The following is a 20,741-nucleotide window of genomic DNA, read 5'->3' as shown; positions in this document are numbered from 1 at the left end:
GATTACTGTAGTAATGTTAACATATGAAGATGGTTTGTGAAATCAGATGAATGCAGCAGTGACCCATATTTGTACCAATAGATCTGAGGAATAGTAAATATTTTGTTGCAGTAAGACGTGTTCACGGTCTTCTCCTAGACACATTGTTTTCTTACTGACGGAGTCCTGCAAACTCCATTTGGGAGCCAGCGACACACAATTTTAATCCGACGACAAGTTGTAAAACAAACTGACTCTCTTTTGCACGGTGGACGATTGAGTATGAAGAAATCAAAATTTCTGGCCGGGAATACGAACCCTAATGTCGTGGTAATTGGGTCCAGTCTCTTAATGATACTGCCCCTCGTTCGATCAGAACAAAGTTGACTACCACTCTGCTTCTCAGATACACTATTATATTTCTTATGCCTCAAGTACGGCTTCTCAGTTGCGGAATTTTCCTATTCCAGTTAATAAAGTTTCATTCTGGACCAAGCAGACACAGTCTGATAAAAATTCAGAGAGACCTTATCTGATGCGAGGTATTACTGACGAACCGGATGTTTCTTCAGAAAGAGGGCAAGATAAGAATACCTCATACGTAACTTGTCTTTTGAGCAGTGTTACGAGCTGCTACTGCAATGCAACGATGCGTGGGAGTACACATTCCTAGAATCTCCGCTGACGGCAGTCTCTTTCATATGAAGAGGGCAACGACGTCAAGATTTGTTTGTTGTGGCTTGAGCAGATGGGCGGGTGTGATTCATCAGAAATAGAACAGAGGTTAAGGTCGATGTTTCATACTAGCTGGCCTCTATTGGCCACAAATTCCCTCTTTTCGATGCTAAATTTATCAATAATCTCATATCTGCTAATCCTCAGTACTCCAGTTCCTCTTCGGTTTACTGTCAGTGAATATTCTGTGCCTATTAGACTGATCACTGCGTTCATCAGATCCTATGATTCCTCTTCACTTTAACTGAGGACAGCAGTGTCATCACCGAATCTTATCATTGATATCCTTTTACCGTGAATTATAACTTCACTCTTAAACCACTCTTTGATTTCCGTCAATGCTTCTTAAATGTACAGATTTAAGACTAGGACGAAAGACTACATCCCTGTTTACACATTTATTCTAACACATATAATGAAGTCTGTTAAAATATTCTGCCACTTGTGACTTTTCTCTTATAGCGCCAGGATGAAACACCGTTCGGCACCGTTCACGAATGGATTCTCCACTACCAACTAATTGTCATCATAAGGCCAACGTACGGGTATCCAAACAACACTCAGAATATTGTACATCAGAATATGTAGCATTTTCCTCCTTACCATCACAATGGAGCACAATGACACAATGAAGATCTGTAAGCTTTGTTTTTCATTATCTAACTGTATGTGAGTGTATAGTCATTCTCACAATTAGAAACAATCAGCATTCAAAGATACTTCCTAAGCGTTTTTCGTGCAGTCACAGGATGTCGTGTTACGACTCAGACTGTGCGCAATAGGCTGCATGATGCCTAACTTCACTCCCGACGTCCATGGCGAGACCCATCTTTGCAACCTCGAAATCATGCAGTGCGGTACAGATGTGCCCAACAGCATGCCGAATGGACTGCTCAGGATTGGCATCAAGTTCTCTTCACCGATGAGTGTCGCGTATGCCTTCAACCAGTCAATCGTCGGAGACGTGTTTGGGAGCAACCCGGTCAGGCTGAACGCCTTAGACGTCCAGCGAGTGCAGCAAGGTGGAGGTTCCCTGCTGTTTTTTTGGGGTAGCATTATGTGGGGCCGAAGTACGCCGCTAGTGGTCGTGGAAGGCACCGTAGTGGCTGCACGATAAGTGAATGCCATCGTCCGACCGATAGTGCAACCATATTGGCAGCATATTGGCGAGGCATTCGTCTTCATGGACGACAATTCGCACACCGATCGTGAACATCTTGTGAATGACTTACTTCAGGATAACGACATCGCTCGACTAGAATGGCAAGCAAATTCTCCAGACATGAACGCTATCGAACATGCCTGGGACAGATTGAAAAGGGCTGCTTATGGATGACGTGACCCACCAAACACTCTGAGCGATCTACGCCGAATCGCCGTTAAGGAATGGGACAATCTGGACCAACAGTGCCTTGATGAACTTGTGGATGTGTGGTGTCACCGCCAGACACCACACTTGCTAGGTGGTAGCTTTAAATCGGCCGCGGTCCATTTAGTACATGTCGGACCCGCGTGTCGCCACTGTGTGATCGCAGACCGAGCGCCACCACAAGGCAGGTCTCGGGATACGGACTAGCACTCGCCCCAGTTGTACGACGACTTTGCTAGCGACTACACGGACGAAGCATCGCTCATTAGCCGAACAGATAGTTAGAATAGCCTTCAGCTAAGTTCATGGCTACGACCTAGCAAGGCGCCATTAGCCTTACATAGTATGAAATGTCTCATCAAGAACGTTGTAAACCAATGACGAATTAAAAGTTAAGTATTATAGCAGCTACGTACTTTTCTTGTTACCATTTATTACGTATCTTGTTTCAGACCTTTCTCTAGCCTAAGTGAGATTACGCGTGCCTTTCGGCTACTTCAGTGTGGCGTAGCTGTCTCGTTACACCACAACAGATAGTATGGCACGACGAATATAGGTATGCATCAATGCAAAAGGACGTGCTACTGGGTATTAGACGTACTGGTGTGTACAGCAATCTCCATCACCGCCTCTGAAGGTCTCTACATCTACATCTACATTTATACTCCGCAAGCCACCCAACGGTGTGTGGCGGAGGGCACTTTACGTGCCACTGTCATTACCTTCCTTTTCTGTTCCAGTCGTGTATGGTTCGCGGGAAGAACGACTGTCGGAAAGCCTCCGTGCGCGCTCGAATCTCTCTAATTTTACATTCGTGATCTCCTCGGTTGGTATAAGTAGGGGGAAGCAATATATTCGATAACCTCATCCAGAAACATGCCCTCTCGAAACCTGGCGAGCAAGCTACACCGTGATGTAGAGCGCCTCTCTTGCAGAGTCTGCCACTTGAGTTTGCTAAACATCTCCGTAACGCTATCACGGTTACCAAATAACCCTGTGACGAAACGCGCCGCTCTTCTTTGGATTTTCTCTATCTCCTCCGTCAACCCGATCTGGTACGGATCCCACACTGATGAGCAATACTCAAGTATAGGTCGAACGAGTGTTTTGTAAGCCACCTCCTTTGTTGATGGACTACACTTTCTAAGGACTCTCCCAATGAATATCAACCTGGTACCCGCCTTACCAACAATTAATTTTATATGATCATTCCACTTCAAATCGTTCCGTACGCATACTCCCAGATATTTTACAGAAGTAACTGCTACCAGTGTTTGTTCCGCTATCATATAATCATACAATAAAGGATCCTTCTTTCTATGTATTCGCAATACGTTACATTTGTCTATGTCAAGGGTCAGTTGCCACTCCCTGCACCAAGTGCCTACCCGCTGCAGATCTTCCTGCATTTCGCTAAAATTTTCTAATGCTGCAAGTTCTCTGTATCCACAGCATCATCCGCGAAAAGCCGCATGGAACTTCCGACTCTATCTACTAGGTCATTTACATATATTGTGAAAAGCAATGGTCCCATAACAGTCCCATCTGGGACGCCAGAGGTTACTTTAACGTCTGTAGACGTCTTTCCATTGATAACAACATGCTGTTTTCTGTTTGCTAAAAACTCTTCAATCCAGCCATACAGCTGGTCTGATATACCGTAGGCTCTTGCTTTGTTTATCAGGCGACAGTGCGGAACTGTATCGAACGCCTTCCGGAAGTCAAGGAAAATAGCATCTACCTGGGAACCTGTATCTAATATTTTCTGGGTCTCATGAACAAATAAAGCGAGTTGGGTCTCACACGATCGCTGTTTCCGGAATCCATGTTGACTCCTACAGAATAGATTCTGGGTTTCCAAAAACGACATAATACGCGAGCAAAAAACATGTTCTAAAATTCTACAACAGATCGACGTCAGAGATATAGGTCTATAGTTCTGCGCATCTGCTCGACGACCCTTCTTGAAGACTGGGCCTACTTGTGCTCTTTTCCAATCGTTTGGAACCTTCCGTTCCTCTAGACACTTGCGGTACACGGCTTTTAGAAGGGGGACAAGTTCTTTCGCATACTCTGTGTAGAATCGAATTGGTATCCCGTCAGGTCCAGTGGACTTTCCTCTGTTGAGTGATTCCAGTTGCTTTTGTATTCCTTGGACACTTATTTCGATGTCAGCCATTTTTTCGTTTGTGCGAGGATTTAGAGAAGGAACTGCAGTGCCGCCTTCCTCTGTGAAACAGCTTTGGATAAAGGTGTTTAGTATTTCAGCTTTACGCGTGTCATCCTCTGTTTCAATGCCATCATCATCCCGGAGTGTCTGGATATGCTGTTTCGAGCCACATACTGATTTAACGTAAGACCAGAACTTCCTAGGATTTTCTGTCAAGTCGGTACATAGAATTTTACTTTCGAATTCACTGAACGCTTCACGCATAGCCCTCCTTACGCTAACTTTGACATCGTTTAGCTTCTGTTTGTCTGAGAGGTTTTGGCTGCGTTTAAACTTGGAGTGAAGCTGTCTTTGCTTTCGCAGTAGTTTCCTAACTTTGTTGTTGAACCACGGTGGGATTTTCCAGTCCCTCACAGTTTTACTCGGCACGTACCTGTCTAAAACGCATTTTACGATTGCCTTGAACTTTTTCCATAAACACTCAACATTGTCAGTCTCGGAACAGAAATTTTCGTTTTGATCTGTTAGGTAGTCTGAAATCTGTCTTCTATTACTCTTGCTAAGCAGATACACCTTCCTCCCTTTTTTTATATTCCTATGTTCTTCCATATTTAGAGATGCTGCAACGGCCTTATGATCATTGATTCCCTGTTCTGCACTTACAGACTCGAAAAGTTCGGCTCTGTTTGTTATCAGTAGGTCCAAGATGTTATCTCCACGAGTCGGTTCTCTGTTTAATTGCTCGCGGTAATTTTCGGATAGTGGCTCTGAGCACTATGGGACTTAACATCTGTGGTCATCAGTCCCCTAGAACTTAGAACTACTTAAACCTAACTAACCTAATGACATCACATACATCCATGCCCGAGGCAGGATTCGAACCTGCGACCGTAGCAGTCGCGCGGTTCCGGACTGCGCGCCTAGAACCGCTAGACCACCGCGGCCGGCTTTCGGATAGTGCACTCAGTATAATGTCACTCGATGCTCTGTCCCTACCACCTGTCCTAAACATCTGAGTGTCCCAGTCTATATCCGGTAAGTTGAAATCTCCACCTAAGACTATTACATGCTGAGAAAATTTATGTGAAATGTATTCCAAATTTTCTTTCAGTTGTTCTGCCACTAATGCTGCTGAGTCGGGAGGTCGGTAAAAGGAGCCAATTATTAACCTAGCTCGGTTGTTGAGTGTAACCTCCACCCATAATAATTCACAGGAACTAACCACTTCTACTTCTCTACAGGATAAACTACTACTAACAGCGACAAACACGCCACCACCGGTTGCATGCAATCTATCCTTTCTAAACACCGTGTGCGTCTCTGTAAAAATTTCGGCAGAATTTATCTCTGGCTTCAGCCAGCTTTCTGTACCTATAACGATTTCAGCTTTGGTGCTTTCTATCAGCGCTTGAAGTTCCGGTACTTTACCAATGCAGCTTCGACAGTTTACAATTACAATACCGATTTCTGCTTGGTCCCCGCATGTCCTGACTTAACCCCGCACCCTTTGAGGCTGTTGCCCTTTCTGTACTTGCCCGAGGCCATCTAACCTAAAGCACTGCCCAGTCCACGCCACACAACCCCTGCTACCCGTGTAGCCGCTTGCTCGCTTTATGGAGGTACAACACGTAATGTGTGATTTTCATGAGCAATAAAAAGGGCGGAAATGATGTTTATGTTGATATACATTCCAATTATCTGTACAGGTTCCAGAACTCTCGACACGGAGGTGATGCAAACCTTTTTTTGATGTGTGTGTATAAACTTGGTTAAGTACGTAATCAAAACTCTTGTCAGCACAGACCATGAGGAGCGTTTATTCTCGCTCAGCTAATAATACATTTATCATGTAAATAGAGTATATACTGACGCACGATTTTACACCAACCAAAAAAGTTTATCACACCTTGGTTCCGAGAGTTCCGGAATGTGTACAGAACCCTGGAATTGAGATCAACATAAACATCATTTGCGCCCTTTTTATTTCTCGTGAAAACCACATATTGAGTGTTGTACCACCATACAGCGAGACCTTCAGAGGTGGTGGTTCAGATTGCTGTACACACCGGTACCTGTAATACCCAGTAGCACGTTCTCTTGCATTGATGCATGCCTGTATTCATCGTGGCATACTATCCATAAGTTCATCAAGGCACTCCTCAATGACGATTCGGCGTAGATCCCTCAGAGTGGTTGGTGGGTCACGTCATCCATAAACAGCCCTTTTCAATCTATCCCAGACATGTTCAATGGGATTCATGTCTGGAGAACATGCTGGCCACTCTAGACGAGCGATGTCGTTATCCTGAAGGAAGTCTTTCACAAGATGTGCTCGATGGGGGCGCGAATTGTCGTCCATGAAAACGAATGCCTCGCCAGTATGCTGCCGATATGGTTGCACTATCGGTCGGAGGATGGCATTCACGTATGGTATAGCCGTTAAAGTGCCTTCCATGACCACCAGTGGCGTACGTCGTCCCCACATAATGCCAGCAGCAGGAAACCTCCAACTTGTTGCACTCGCTGGATAGTCTAGGGCATTCAGCCTGACCGGGTTGCTACCAACACTTCTCCGACGATTGTCTGCTTGAAGGCATGCAACACGTATTGATGAAGAGAACTCGATACCAATTCTGAGCGGTCCATTCGGCACGTTGTTGGGCACATCTGTACCGCAATGCATACCGCAATGCATGGTTCCGTGGTTGAAAAGATGGACCTCGCCATGGACGTCGGGAGTGAAGTTAGGCTTTATGCAGCCTATTGTCCACAGTTTGAGTCGTAACACAGTGCCCTGTGGCTGCTTGAAAAGCATTATTCAACATGGTGGGGTTTCTGTCATGGATCCTCCGAGCCATAATCCGTAGGTAGCGGTCATCCACTGCAGTAGTAGCCCTTGGTTGGCCTAAGTGAGGCATGTCATCAACAGTTGTCCATGTCCGAACAACATCACTTAGGTCCACTCCGAGACGCCTGAATACTTCTCTTGTTGAGAGCCCTTCCTGGTACAAAGTAACAATGCGGACGCGATCGAACCCCGGTATTGACCGTCTACGCAAGGTTGAACTACAGACAACACGAGCCGTGTACCTCCTTCCTGGTGGAATGACTGGAACTGATCGGTTCTCGGACCCCCTCCGTCTAGTAGGCGGTGATGATGCATGGTTGTTTGTATGTATGGGCGGGTTTAGAGACATTTCTGAAGAGTCAAAGGCACTGTGTCTGTGAAACAATATTCACAGGCAATGTCTATCTTCAGGAGTTCTGGGAACTGGCGTGATCCAAAACTTTTGCTGATGTGTGTATATTCCTTCCATTACAGGGATATGGTTTAGTCCATTCCTCCGGTTCCAAGCTCAAATTGAGAGTCACGTTTCCTTTCACTGGAAATGAATCCATATGCCAGTCCTCTATATGCTTCGAGAAGGCATTTGGCACCTCCATCGCATACATCTTTAACTTTCTCGCAAAGCTACTTCTCGAATTCCGGACCAATGGCTAACATAGCTATCTTATATGCCCTATGTATTCCGCTGCTATGTTAGATCGAAAATTGCATAAAAATCAATCCTTAAGTTAGATTTTAGTGCAAATTGCATTTATGAAATGGAAATTTCACATTTGCATATGTCCAAACCTAGTAAACAGTAATCTTTTAGTTTTTGCAGTTGGTAATGAGCTTCTGCAGCGAAAATGATATATCACTATCTCGTCTCAAAGTGTGGTACAGTTCCACTTGTTGTATGTGTAAAAAACGGGGATACACTAATGAAAGACAATACGTCACGCAGCACGCCATTTCAGCTTGGGGTCCATATATCATCGTGTACCAAAGTTAATGAGTACATGCAATCACAGATAAAATAAACTCTTATTCAAACTGATTTGATAACGCTCAGAATTTTCAAACGTCCTGGAGCCAAATTTGCCTCTGATCCTCAAATATCGAGACTGTACAGTGGCTAAAACACTGGACTTCCTTCAGGAGGAGACGTGTTCAAATAGCAATAGGTATGCACCATATACTGAAATAAGTCCTGCACTCTTTTAATCATGTACACATACAACAGTCAGGTGGAAAGATCTAAAGACTGCTTTAAAATAAACCGAACTCGAAGATCATCAATTCGACACAGAATAATTAGCTGAATAAGTAAAAGATCACAATTTATCTAGTCAAATATGTGACCCTTTATTTATAATTAGTGGTTAAGGGTTGGGCGAGGCTAAAATCTTAACAGTTTTTAAATACATTTAATAGACAAGTCCAACAAATATGAAAGCATGCGCGGGGTGAAGTGATGAATCCAGCACTGACAGTACAAGAAAGCACAACATAAGTTCTAACACAATAGAGGACACGGTAAAATCATCTTTCTCTTAGAATATCTTCAGCTTTAGAATAAGGGAACACAAAACAATTTACTATAATAATACCAAAATTGTAAAAGTATGACAAAAAAGACACACAATGATCGAAACTTTGCCCAGACTCAATATCCCAAAATATACCGGACCAAATGCTGACACCCTAAACTAATTTTACACGATCAGTTAACAAGAAACAGAATATAAATAACACAGTACACCAACGCACGTTACCCACTGCTGATTACAGCCCATAACAAGCGAAAACAGATAATCGGTCAACGCCAGCAGTAAATATGGATCAAAAGTTCACTGAACACAATAAGCATGAAATTACAGATTCTAAGGGTTTAACACACCTGGGACCTACAGTGACCTGGCCCTAATTGCCGAGTGACTTCCTGCACAGTCCATACTGAGAAATGCAGATATAGCTGTCTGCACAATACTGAAGAGTACTGTCACAATCTTCGTTAACTGTTGTGGATGAACGTTCACCATAGCTAATATCAACTTTTACCCTGGCAGTTCTACGTTCCTTGGATCCACGAGAATCAGGCACCGTCCACTCGTGCAGCCAGGTATCTATGATTCTCGTTGACAGCAAATCAGCAGAATCTACAAGAGTGACTCTACTGCTTTGTCACACGAACATTCAACTTCATTTCGTCCAGCCAGCTGTCCTGTTAGGAAGTTGCTAGTTGTGTTACCAGTCTTGCTGACCGTTTCTATACTGCCACAGCTACCTCTGCTGTCTCACGTATCGATCCATCCTACGGGCGTGGAACTGAAAATTTCCGTCTAACGCTGATAGAGTTTAAGTGGGATCTGACAGAACCAATGGTGCGTGCCTGCTGAGCCATGCCTCCACCAGCTCTGGACTACAAGCGCCCTCTGCCGCCGCAACATAGGACGACGGGGGCAGTCACACAGCCCGCTTCCTCTTGGCGTCTCAGCACTACGACACCATCCTTTGTGCTTAGTTCAGAGAGCCCATTCTGTGTTGACACTGTGATAGCTGCACGCTGTTTCTTGCTGTATTATTCGTAAAAAGGCTTTGTACATAATGAACATAAAGTTTTTGAGTCCTACTAATACAGCTACACTTAAAACTAAATTTTTTGTCAGTTAAGTGAATATTTGTCTAGGAAAACAGGAGTAGTCCAAAAGTAATAATTTTAAATTAACTTTAAGACTACCCATCAGAAATTTAATGTTGTTGAACAAAAACTTGTTGTTGGTGCATATTGAACACCTTTATGAACCAGTTACAGCTTTAATAACGGATAGTAAAGGCTATGTTTCTTCTAGTAATGTAAGTAAGCACATCATTTGCATTCTGAAATTCTGATGGATTTTTTTATGGCGAATTTCATTAGTTAATGTAGGTACTGTGACGGTGCAGTTAAGGAACCTAACCCCTTGACGAGATACATACAAGATGACTGTGAGTGAAGACCACACATATTCGATCTTCTCGCTTTTGTGCAATCAGCACTTCATTTTACTAGCAACCATACGAAGAGCAAAGATATCTGAACTTTAGTTCAGTAATACGTCTCCTTCGTTTCAAGTTTTCACCTATAAACGGACATAAAAATTTTGAGCATTCTGCAATGTTTTTGACTCCTATTCATGTGCTTCAGCAGTTGTTGGTATGGCTCTGTTTGTTGTATAGAAGTGAGTATAGCGAGTATTCCAAAAAATTAGAAAAATCTGTTTTCAGAAAACCTCTTAATAATTTTCTGAATAAAATAATAAATAGTTTTTTCTCTGTTCCTTCCTTTTCAAAGGGGTTTATTATAACACTAGAGCCTTCTGCAAAAAGTACCAGTTCCGCTTGGGAAATTTAAACTAGGAAACTGAAAGCAAAATATTTTTGGGTGTGTTGAAAGACAGGCTCTCCACAACGCAGAGCGCCTTTTTTTTTTTATAGCGTATTTCAGTGGAGTTTTCTGAACACTTTTGTAACTCTCACTAAGAATTCCGATAAGTGGTAAATACCGTAGGATATCTCTTCTTTGAAAGTCTTTTTGGTTTTTTTTCTCTCTCTCTCTCTCTCTCTCTCCCTCTCTCTCGCTCTCTGCTCCTTTAATATGATGAACAATATCGAGAACTTATAGAACTGGATTTTGTAATCCACCTCCTTCGTGGTTGTGTGACACTCTCTTATGTTATGGCCGATGTATCTCAGTCTGGGCTCTGGCTTCATTGGCTTCATCATAATGGGGTTAACCGTGTTTGTGGCCATGCAAACTTAAACCGCTCCTTATAGAAACACATAAGTACTAGATGATTGTGACTGATTCCTCTGACCTATAATCTGTCTTGTAGTAATACGATATTGGGCCTTAATTACATTAACTGTTAGTAGCGAGCTTTGCACTAAGAACTGATCATCTTCACATTTCCCCTTGTACAAAAACAGTTATATTATTATGTCCTCGTGTAGAGATTTAGTTACATTATTTATCGTTTTTTATTTGGTAGAAATATTTGGTGGCAAAGTAACTTGAGTGAGATGCATGAGAAAATCGTTGTAGTTGGTAACATAGGAGAGAGGTACTGGCAAAAATAAAACTATGATGACAGGTAGTAGGTCGTGCGTACGTACTTCATTAAGTAGGAGCATTGTCCATGGAAAGCAAGTTTTCGGTTTCGAATCTCTGCACTACCATAGTTTTAAACTAACTGGAAGTTTCCATGTCAGACACGATGACAATACCGAGAGTAACTAATAGAGGTGATAAACCATTCTAAGAGTCTCCACTTCTCTTCTGAATACTTCAAAATCTCCAACGCGCAGATATAAAGTAAGGAAGTTTTGTAGACACAGTAAATCCCGTGAAAAGTCTTATTCAAGTGGATGTTAGTATTTACATCCGTTTCTCCTCCGGATAATGAGTTGACATAATGACTGTTACATCGAAACAGCAATGCGTCATACACTTGCTCACCTCGCTCAGCCACATTCTCAGGAAGTGCCCTGACAAATTTATTTGGTGCCGTAAAGCACGGATCAAGCCCTCGGTACATGTTTACTGTGGAGCGCGTGCGCCAGATAAGGAGCGAGGACTTTATAATGAGAGGAACAGCGAGTACCGGCATCAGTGTCTCGCTACGCCTGACAAGACGACCTGCGGGATGGGCACGTACATGGTACTCGCGTTCCTTCTTTTGGTGAGCACCGTGATTCTGTAGTAATTGAATTTTATTACTAATTTCTGATGTTCCTGAGGGTATATAAACTATAATGATCAATACACATTCAGTTGTGTTGAATCATCTTCGTAATCGCTTATTCTTCGTGCCTACAAAATTCCGTTCACAAGAAACAGAACTCACTTACTCATACGGCTTTTCTTATTTTTGTTTTTGTAAGTAGTTCTGAGGAGGTAAACGAAACCGCTACATTTCTCATTTCTTACATATTTTCACCCCATTGTAATCTCGGTTTTCGGTTGAACCTATGGCTGCCCCACCAGTGAACTAAAATTCATCTCCACATCCAGTTCAACCACTTCAAGTCGTCATCTGATACTGAAGATATTTTTTTCTCTGCCGTTCCTCATATCTTAATTTATTTTATTCCCGTCGTTAAAATAATGTGGAGTCTTATGTTACCTCGGTTATACAAGGATTATCTCCACACATCACTCTAATGTATTATCGAATATATCTATAGTCTCATGTCCTTCGTTGATGAATTATTTACGAGCTACTGAGCAAGAATGCTCTTCAAGTTTTATTATTTTGCGGTAAGCGCAGTAAGAAATCAGGAAAATTTTCATAAAAAATTTTCGTTTCTAATGATAGTTTTATACTGAGGATGGTTTACGCTAGTAAGTTCTTCTGAGCAATTTTCATCGTTCTGTAGCGTAACCTCGAGTCCTGTTTCACTAACAGAATCTGTTTTTATGTTTTTTTTTAAATTTTATTTTTATTTTTTTTTAATGAGGCCACACACTACACGCACTTGGCGTTGCTAATCTGCTTCACTAATCGTTCCTCAAAAGAATAACATCGTTTCTTATGTTTCCGCGACCAGGTTACCCTTGCACTTTTCCTTAATGAAAATGTTGGTATTGTAATTTTTTCAGTAGATATTATTCATGAAGATATCATATGACTATAATATCAAGGCACATGTAAAGAAATTTATTGCTACAGCTGTTTCATTCAATTTGTTACCGCAGTTATCACATAAGAGGCTCACTGCAATGCTTCAAATGGCTCTGAGCACTATGGGACTCAACTTCTGAGGTCATAAGTCCCCTAGAACTTAGAATTACTTAAACCTAACTAACGTAAGGACATCACACACATCCATGCCCGAGGCAGGATTCGAACCTGCGACACCCGTAGCGGTCACACGGTTCCAGACTGTAGCGCCTAGAACCGCACGGCCACCCCGGCCGGCCAGACTCAATGACTTACTTGTTTACGAGAGCTGCTATATGTCAGTACAAGTAGTTACAGACAGGCACATCACACTAATTCGCAGAGTGTAATCATGATTCAAAAAACTATTTAGTTACATTCCTAAAGCCTACATTCTCAATACAAATGGTTACGTTTCAAACATATAGAATTCTTTCTTAGGTTTAGTAGGTAAGGGATTTCATTTTTCTCCCTATTTCCTTTTAAAGCGCGGGCACATTCCAGACGTTTTGAGTTTGCGTGTTTGACTCTGTGTGTGTGTCTGTGTGTGTGTGTGTGTGTGTGTGTGTATGAGAGAGAGAGAGAGAGAGACAGAGAAGATTAAGTATCAAGTGAGGACCATAGGAATATACTACAACTCCCCATGTATCGATCCCACAAAGGTCTCCAAAAAGGCGTAAATGTCCTACTGTACTTCAAATGGTTCAAATGGCTCTGAGCACTATGGGACTTAACTACTGAGGTCACCAGTCCCCTAGAACTTAGAAATACTTAAACCTAACTAACCTAAGGACATCACACACATCCATGCCCGAGGCAGGATTCGAACCTGCGACCGTAGCGGTCACGCGGTTCCAAACTGACGCGCTTAGAACCGCACGGCCACACCGGCCGGCTCCTACTGTACTATTAGCCTTGATAAGCCAAGGGGTGGATTCAGCCGCCCGTAGGAAAGGATGTTCTTCATAGGTGCACACAGGCTCCTTTCTTTGCAGATTTGTGAGCGATGTGTCGAATGCGTATTTGTGAAGTATACGTTAGTTTAATTGATGCATGTATAGTGTGGTGTTAGATTTGCATTGTATTATGATGACGAGAAAAATAAAAGAGTTAAGTCCGATATTGGCACATAAGACCAAGCATAACGTCCTCTGCGACTGACGAACGGCTCACCACCAACAGTTTGATATGCTCACGTTTTATGAGAAACTGGGGGGAGGTTTCGAATTTAGTCCAATACATTGTCGCAAAGACTGGCGAGCAGACGGATGATTTGTTCCCCCACCTCCTGTCCCCTTGTCGCCCAAAGGCTGACAGTAAATACAGGGACTGGACACTAATGTGGAAACTCTGCGAGAAATTCACGCTTGGATATAAATGCAGATGCTAGACAATCCTGCAGGATGCGCTGACCACGAATGGCAATTGCGCAACGTCGTGAATAAGCTGTAAGAGTCAGTAGTGGTCAGAAAAATGTTCTGTGTAGTTTTGAGTGCATTATCTCAGAGCTAAGTGACTTGGAAAATTGTTGGCGCTCGTATGGTGGATGCTTCACTAACCAAGGGAGCCGAATTTTTGTGTGTTTCAGGAAGCATTGTGTCAAAGAGTTACACCAAATACAGGGAAAGCGGAAAGATATCATCCACTAAGTTATGACGCGGACGAGAATGTGTGCTGATACAGTAGATCGTGACGCACAGGCACTGAAGATGATTGTGACGAGACGTAAGACGACGATAGCTACAAAAATCACTACAGAATTGAATGTCGCACTCGCGAGCCCTGTGAGCACCAAAACAACACTGGAAATTTAAGGGCGAACTGGGATTCTAGAACGATTCGTCGGAGCTGCCAAAGTCATATAATGTGGAAGATATTTGGTCGGATGAGTCTTGTTGCACACTGTGTCCAAAGTCTGACCGAGTTAAAGTCCCAAGAACTAAACATGCAGAGGTTTCGGGGTGGACAGCAATACTGTGGTATTCCATAGGCCCGGTGTGTACTCTGAAAGATGGCATTAATGCCAAGGAATAGGTGGCTATTTTGTCGGATCAGTCATTCCCATAGTGATGCTGTGTTCCAAGACTAGAGGCGCCTTTTTGCACGGCGGGTGCGTATCGTCCCGAATTGGTTTTGTGAGCTCGAAAATGGATTGTCACGTCTCCCCTGGTACCACAGTCAATATATCACCTTATTATTAAGCCTTTGTGGTTCTGTTTTTGAGAAAAGGGTGCACATCGCTACCCACCTCCATCATCGTTACATTAACTTGCCACTATTTTGAGGAAGAATGGTATAAGATTAGGTTCAAAACCACACAGCTTTTATACATTCCGAGACTACTGGAATCTGTTTTGAACGCCAAAAGTTTTCGACCACCCCATTAATCTTGGTAATGTGTTCCCACATTTTTGTTCACATCGCATGTTTCATCCAGAACCAGAATTACTTACGTCTGAATAGAGTGCCACAGCACAGTTGCGCCTTAGCGACCTCGGGTATGGAGGCGGGTAGGACAACCAAGACAACCTTAGACTAGTTACAGAGCGCACAAAGGTATGTAAACATTCTTCCCGCGCTCCATACCGGGTTGACACACACAGTGGTTACGGTTACTACAAGCCACACCACAAGTTGGGAAACGGGGCCAAATTTCTAGAAGTTTACTGTCGAGTTGAGATTTTCACCGATGTTTTACCCGTATCTTACAGAAACTACCAGTACGGCAATAAACAGCCTTTTAAACACGCCGCTAACGGCAATCAAGTGATTTATAGCAATACAACAATTTTTAAAAAATTAAAGAAATACACAGAAGCTAGCAGTACGGTAATAAACTACCTTTTAAAACACGCCGCTAACGGCAATAAAAGTAATTTATAGCAATACAACAATTTAAAAAATTTAAAGAAATTAGTAAACAGGCTACTAAAGTAAATACAGAAATTTATTAATAAAGTACGGTGAGATAGTGAAGCTACCAACACCGCCATTTAAAAAATTAAACAGGTCTCAGCAAACACACGATTAATGTCAATAAAGGGAATTTACAAACTTGGAGGAATTTAAAAAAAATTTTAAGCAAAAGTGTCCTGGAATATCATTAGAACATAACAGATATGACGGACCCGTGTAAGGCGGCCACAAATCACCCACTAAGTGATGCACAGGCTAGACAGAATACTGACCAATTTAAATAAGCCCGTAAATACAACTGCCACTCTCAGACTGGTCACTGCACCGACTTTTAGCCAGCGAAAACTTGTTATAAGGTGTCTTAATTTGCTGACAGAATTAGAACTAACCTCGTGCAAGGCAACATTACACCACACAGTCCTCAATGAGTGACCACATGATCAACCAACAAGAAGCATGAATTTACTCATAACGCACGACAGATTAGCGAAACAATTAAACTGCCAAAACTATACCTCCCATCGGACAGTAACGAGAGCAGGAGGAAAGATCACTGTCTTCTATTACACCGGTGCCAGGGACAGGAAACCCGGTCGCCGGAGGCCACAAGGCAGAAGAGACGCTGGTTACACAAAATTATTACTTAATGATTAAACCTTCCACGAACTTAACTTGCAATTATGCTTGAACAGGTAGTACACGATCTCCGACGGCAAGGATCCACACATCCGACCGCGCACGCGTCGCCAGCGTACCCAGCACGCTACGGTCGCGTCACAACACGCTCTGTCACTGGAGTTCACGTCTTCTCTGCAACGTTGGCGGGTAGTGACCGCTCCTTCATGTTAGGTGTCTCCTTTTAAACTCCAGTGTTGAAACGGAGGATTTAAAGAAGCTAGTTTACGTCTCACCAAGGCGATTCTGTATACAACCAACACGCGGAGAGCTCTTCCGTCAACTCGACCCGCTCGTTACACACAACCGACATACATCACGTGGCGACTCGGTACAACCGACCACGCTTGCTTCGCGCTTGCTCTCCCGTGTCCACCACACTCTCTGCCCGCAACCCCCTACTTCCGCGCCACCACACGAGGTTACATCCGGTCAAAGATCTCACTTCCTCCATAGCAGTTTACCGGAAGCAAAAACGCAGATATCGATAGCAGAGGGAAAAGACAACCAAGCAGCCACTTAATGACAGACAACATATCAAACAAACATGTCAGGGGGAGAAAAGGAAAACCAATGCAATCTAAACACAAGGTGTAGCACGAGTCGATACACGGCTCACGGGTTTTTCGAGGAAAGAAACAGTATCATGTAACAGAACACTAGGTACCCTCTGCATGCACTTCACCGTGGTTTGCATACCATGTATGCATATGCAAATAAGTTGACGCTGCAGCCTTGTAACTAATGTTTGCTTTTCGTCTGGTGTTCTCAGACGACGGCGCTGCTAAGCCGCAACGGCGCACTGTCGCAGTCGCCCTCCCTGACGGAGTTCGCCGCCTTCTGCAACGAGATCGGCACCTCAGGCGGTGCTCCAAACCCCTTCTTAGAGGTGCTGTGCCGCCAGGTGGCCGAGAGGACAGCCACGCAGCCGCCTCCCACCACTACCACATCCTGGAATGGGCCGGAGGCACTCAACGCGTCGGGAGAAGCACCTGCCATCAACACTGACCTGGCAACGCCTCTGATTACACAAGATGAGCAAGAGGCAGTAAAACAAGCAAACGACAGTGGCGTAATTCCTCAAGAAACAAATCACACTGCAGAGTTCCAATCACTTAGGAATGAAACTTTCAACGTGTCCGATGCGCTCCCTGGTGGAGAGCAATCAGTAATCGTTCTTAACAACATATTACCACAAGAGCAAGTAGATCTTGAAGTAAGCGGTGGTTCAGATTTTAGCTGGAATGTAGGTGGACCGACAGCGACGACAGGCGAGCAAAGCAATGGATCTGTTGTAGAACCGCAGAACAAACTCATTCACATAAAACCGCATAACACAACTAGCAATAGATCTGTTGTAGAGCCACAGAACAAACTGCTTCATATAGAGCCACATAACGTGAGTACCTTTTATGTGGGTGTAAGAGAGCAGAGTGAATTCGTTGGCGATTATGGCAATAATGGACGTAACAGTACTCTCGCTCTCCAGGCACCAATCACAAATTTAAAGACACTGAAACGAGGAGATCAAATGCCAGTGCCAGGAAATAAAAGTAGTGATTCACCTGCATTATTAAATGCAGAAACCCTTGACCAGTTACCACAAGTCGAACCACACCAATCGCCAGATGAGGGAGGACTATTGATTCAGCAATCTGGCATCCAGAATTCTAATGAAACACCGAGCATAAATCAGTCACCCGATACTACCCATGTACTGGAGAAAGAACAGGAGGATGTACCAGACGACAGAAATAATGCTACAGAAGAGTCGATAAGTGAAGCGCAACTGTACGTGGAACAGCTATCAACTAGTGTAACATCAGAAAGTGAAGCACCTATAACTATAGAAGTAGCGAGAGATGGCTTATACATATCTTCGTCAGGAAGTAACATAACTAGAGTGGAAATTCAAGATGAAGGGCATGGAAGTACTGCTAATGTGTCTTCTACAGAGTCTGGAATCCAAGTAGTAGAGGTCAATAACTCCACATTCATAGCATCAGACGTGGGACCGGAACCTGGAATAATTAAGGATGCGCCAAGTAGCATCGACGCTTTCTCTGAGGTTCAGAATCTGAATTCACAAAATATTCCAACTCAAGAATTTGGCACAACGCAATCTACGAAAGGGGAATCAGCTACTGAAAACGAACAGTCGTTAGTCTCAGAGCAAGTAACAAGCGGAGGACAATCATCAGTTGATCAAACTGCAGAAGGTGTTCTACAAGATTCACCAGCTATGGATACGCAGCGAGATCAGGGAGAAGGAATATTTACACCAAAAACAGAGCCTGCAGTGGATCTAGTAGAAGCGGATGTAGCCACAACTGAATCGACCGTCTTCAGCACAGAAAGTACAGTTGTCCTCACACAAAACCCAGCTCTTATTAATGGTGAGGAGCCAAACGTGCAGCCACCAGTTATACTGGAAGAAAACTTAGGAAATTCTAATTCAACTGCAGTGCAGCCTACTAGTGGAGGAATGAGTTCAACAGTACCATCAAATAATTCGGCATCAGAACAGGATACCTTGAGCAACAACAAAAACGAAGCCACTGGTGACCAAGAAACGTCAGTTACAGAAACAGCGGAAAATTCTAATAACAGATCAGACAATCGGACTGTGCACTCATCACAGACATTATCAGGTAATTCTGAAGTATCAGACTCTACAGGCTCGGATGGTACCAGCTTACCAGAAGGGGTCAGCAGCTCCAACCAGAGTGCTAAGTCTATCCCACAGCTTGGGTTGTCTGGTGGATCCATTAGCCAGTTTCGAGATGGGGTGTCTTCTTCCGAAGGAAATTCAGTTGCTTCCGCATCTATACCACCTAATCCTGCTGGATCCTTCAGCCAATTCCCAGTTGGAGTGTCACCTTCTGAAGGAAATTCCCTTGCTTCCACATCACTTCCATCTAACTCTACTGGACTCACCAGTCAGGCCCCAGTTGGAGAGCCATCTTCTGAAGGAAATTCAGTTGTTTCTGCTTCACTACCACTCAATTCTGCAGGAGCCACCAGCCAGTTCCCAGTTGAGTTGTCATTTTCTGAAGGGAATTCAATTGCTTCGGCGTCATTTCCATCTAAACCTGCTGGATCCACCAGCCAGACCACACTTGGAGTCTCATCTTCTGAAGGGAATGCAGTCAGTTCTACATCACTTCTGCCTAATCCTGGATCAACCAGCCAGCCCCCCATCGGACTGTCATCTTCTGAAGGGGATTCAGTTGCTTCTACATCGCTCCCATCTACCCCTGAAGGTGACTTTGTGGGAGATTCTATCCTCGTCATGAAAGAAATGTCGACCAAGTTTCTGGAAGGTTTGGCTGAAGTCCACTGCCGCCAGGTGGTGAACGACTTCTGGAAGAACGTAACCGAAGTCTTCAGAAGAGTGTCCGCTTCTCACAAGCCTACAGTGTGGGATGTGACGTCGAGCGTGAGGGAGGTTCTCGAATCGTACCGCAGAGAGAGCCCCTACTGGGAGACGATCGCCGCCAAGCTGGAGGAGGCGACCTCGGACCGCCGGTGGCGGCAGCTGCTGGGCTCTTTGGCGGGGCAGCGGCGCGGCGACGTCGCGTCGCAGCTGCGGCTGGTGCTGGCGTCGCGGCAGCTGCGCGCGGCGGTGCGCGCCGCGCTCACCAGCCCGGAGTGCCGCGCGGCGGGCGCGCAGCCATCGGCCGACAGCTGCGACAGGTTCGTGCTGTGCTACCGCGCCGGATGGCAGTGGCGCGCGCTCACGATGAGCTGTCCCCGGGGCAGCGCCTTCAGCCGCAGCGAGCGCCGCTGCGTGTGGCGGCCTCTCGCCGACTGCAGGCCCGACCCGCTCATTCGTCGCTGGTTCGACGACGACGGCGACTCCGACTCCGATTCCGATTCCGACTCCGATTCTGAGTCCGACAGCTCTGAGGGCAGAAGCTGGTCGCTGTTCGGACAGGGTCACTCGCTGTTCCGAATGTTTAACTTCCGCCACTGATCACACTGAACATCACTGGAATCTCTAAACGTCGTTTATTTATATTCTACACTTTCATTTAATTAGCAACGCCATTTTGTACATATTTTCTAAATAAAAACTTGTAATTCGATACTCATTGATTAACTTCTAGGAAATAAACCTACAACAGTAGCTGGCAATCACAAATACTTTTTACTTTAACTGACCGTATCGGCTGCACTGCACATCTCGTTGAACTTTCTCTTGTTGATTAAAGTAATACATTATTGGTAAATAGGGAACTGTGTTACGAGAATAAAAACGTGTTTCAAGTAGGCTTTAATCTGTTTATTATCTGTGCAACTGGCCAGATTCAACCATGAGTAATTTTGAAGTGTGTATTTTAAGCTTCACGCTTCATTTCACACATT

At 44.1% G+C, this 20,741-nt stretch overlaps 1 protein-coding gene across 1 annotated transcript in view; it reads left to right on the top strand.

The window, feature by feature from the left end:
* LOC124594406 (flocculation protein FLO11-like) overlaps positions 1-20,349 on the top strand; it is a 75,721-nt gene extending 55,372 nt beyond the window's left edge. Inside the window, exons 2-3 of the mRNA XM_047132776.1 lie at positions 17,146-19,937; positions 20,019-20,349. Coding sequence (XP_046988732.1) covers positions 17,146-19,937; positions 20,019-20,349 — 3,123 coding nt within the window. The remainder of the gene's footprint in view (positions 1-17,145; positions 19,938-20,018) is intronic.
* The last annotated feature ends 392 nt before the right edge of the window (positions 20,350-20,741 follow it).

This window comes from Schistocerca americana, chromosome 2 (assembly GCF_021461395.2).
Source record: "Schistocerca americana isolate TAMUIC-IGC-003095 chromosome 2, iqSchAmer2.1, whole genome shotgun sequence".
NCBI lineage: Eukaryota > Metazoa > Arthropoda > Insecta > Orthoptera > Acrididae > Schistocerca > Schistocerca americana.
This window is presented reverse-complemented; position numbering and strand designations above follow the sequence as displayed.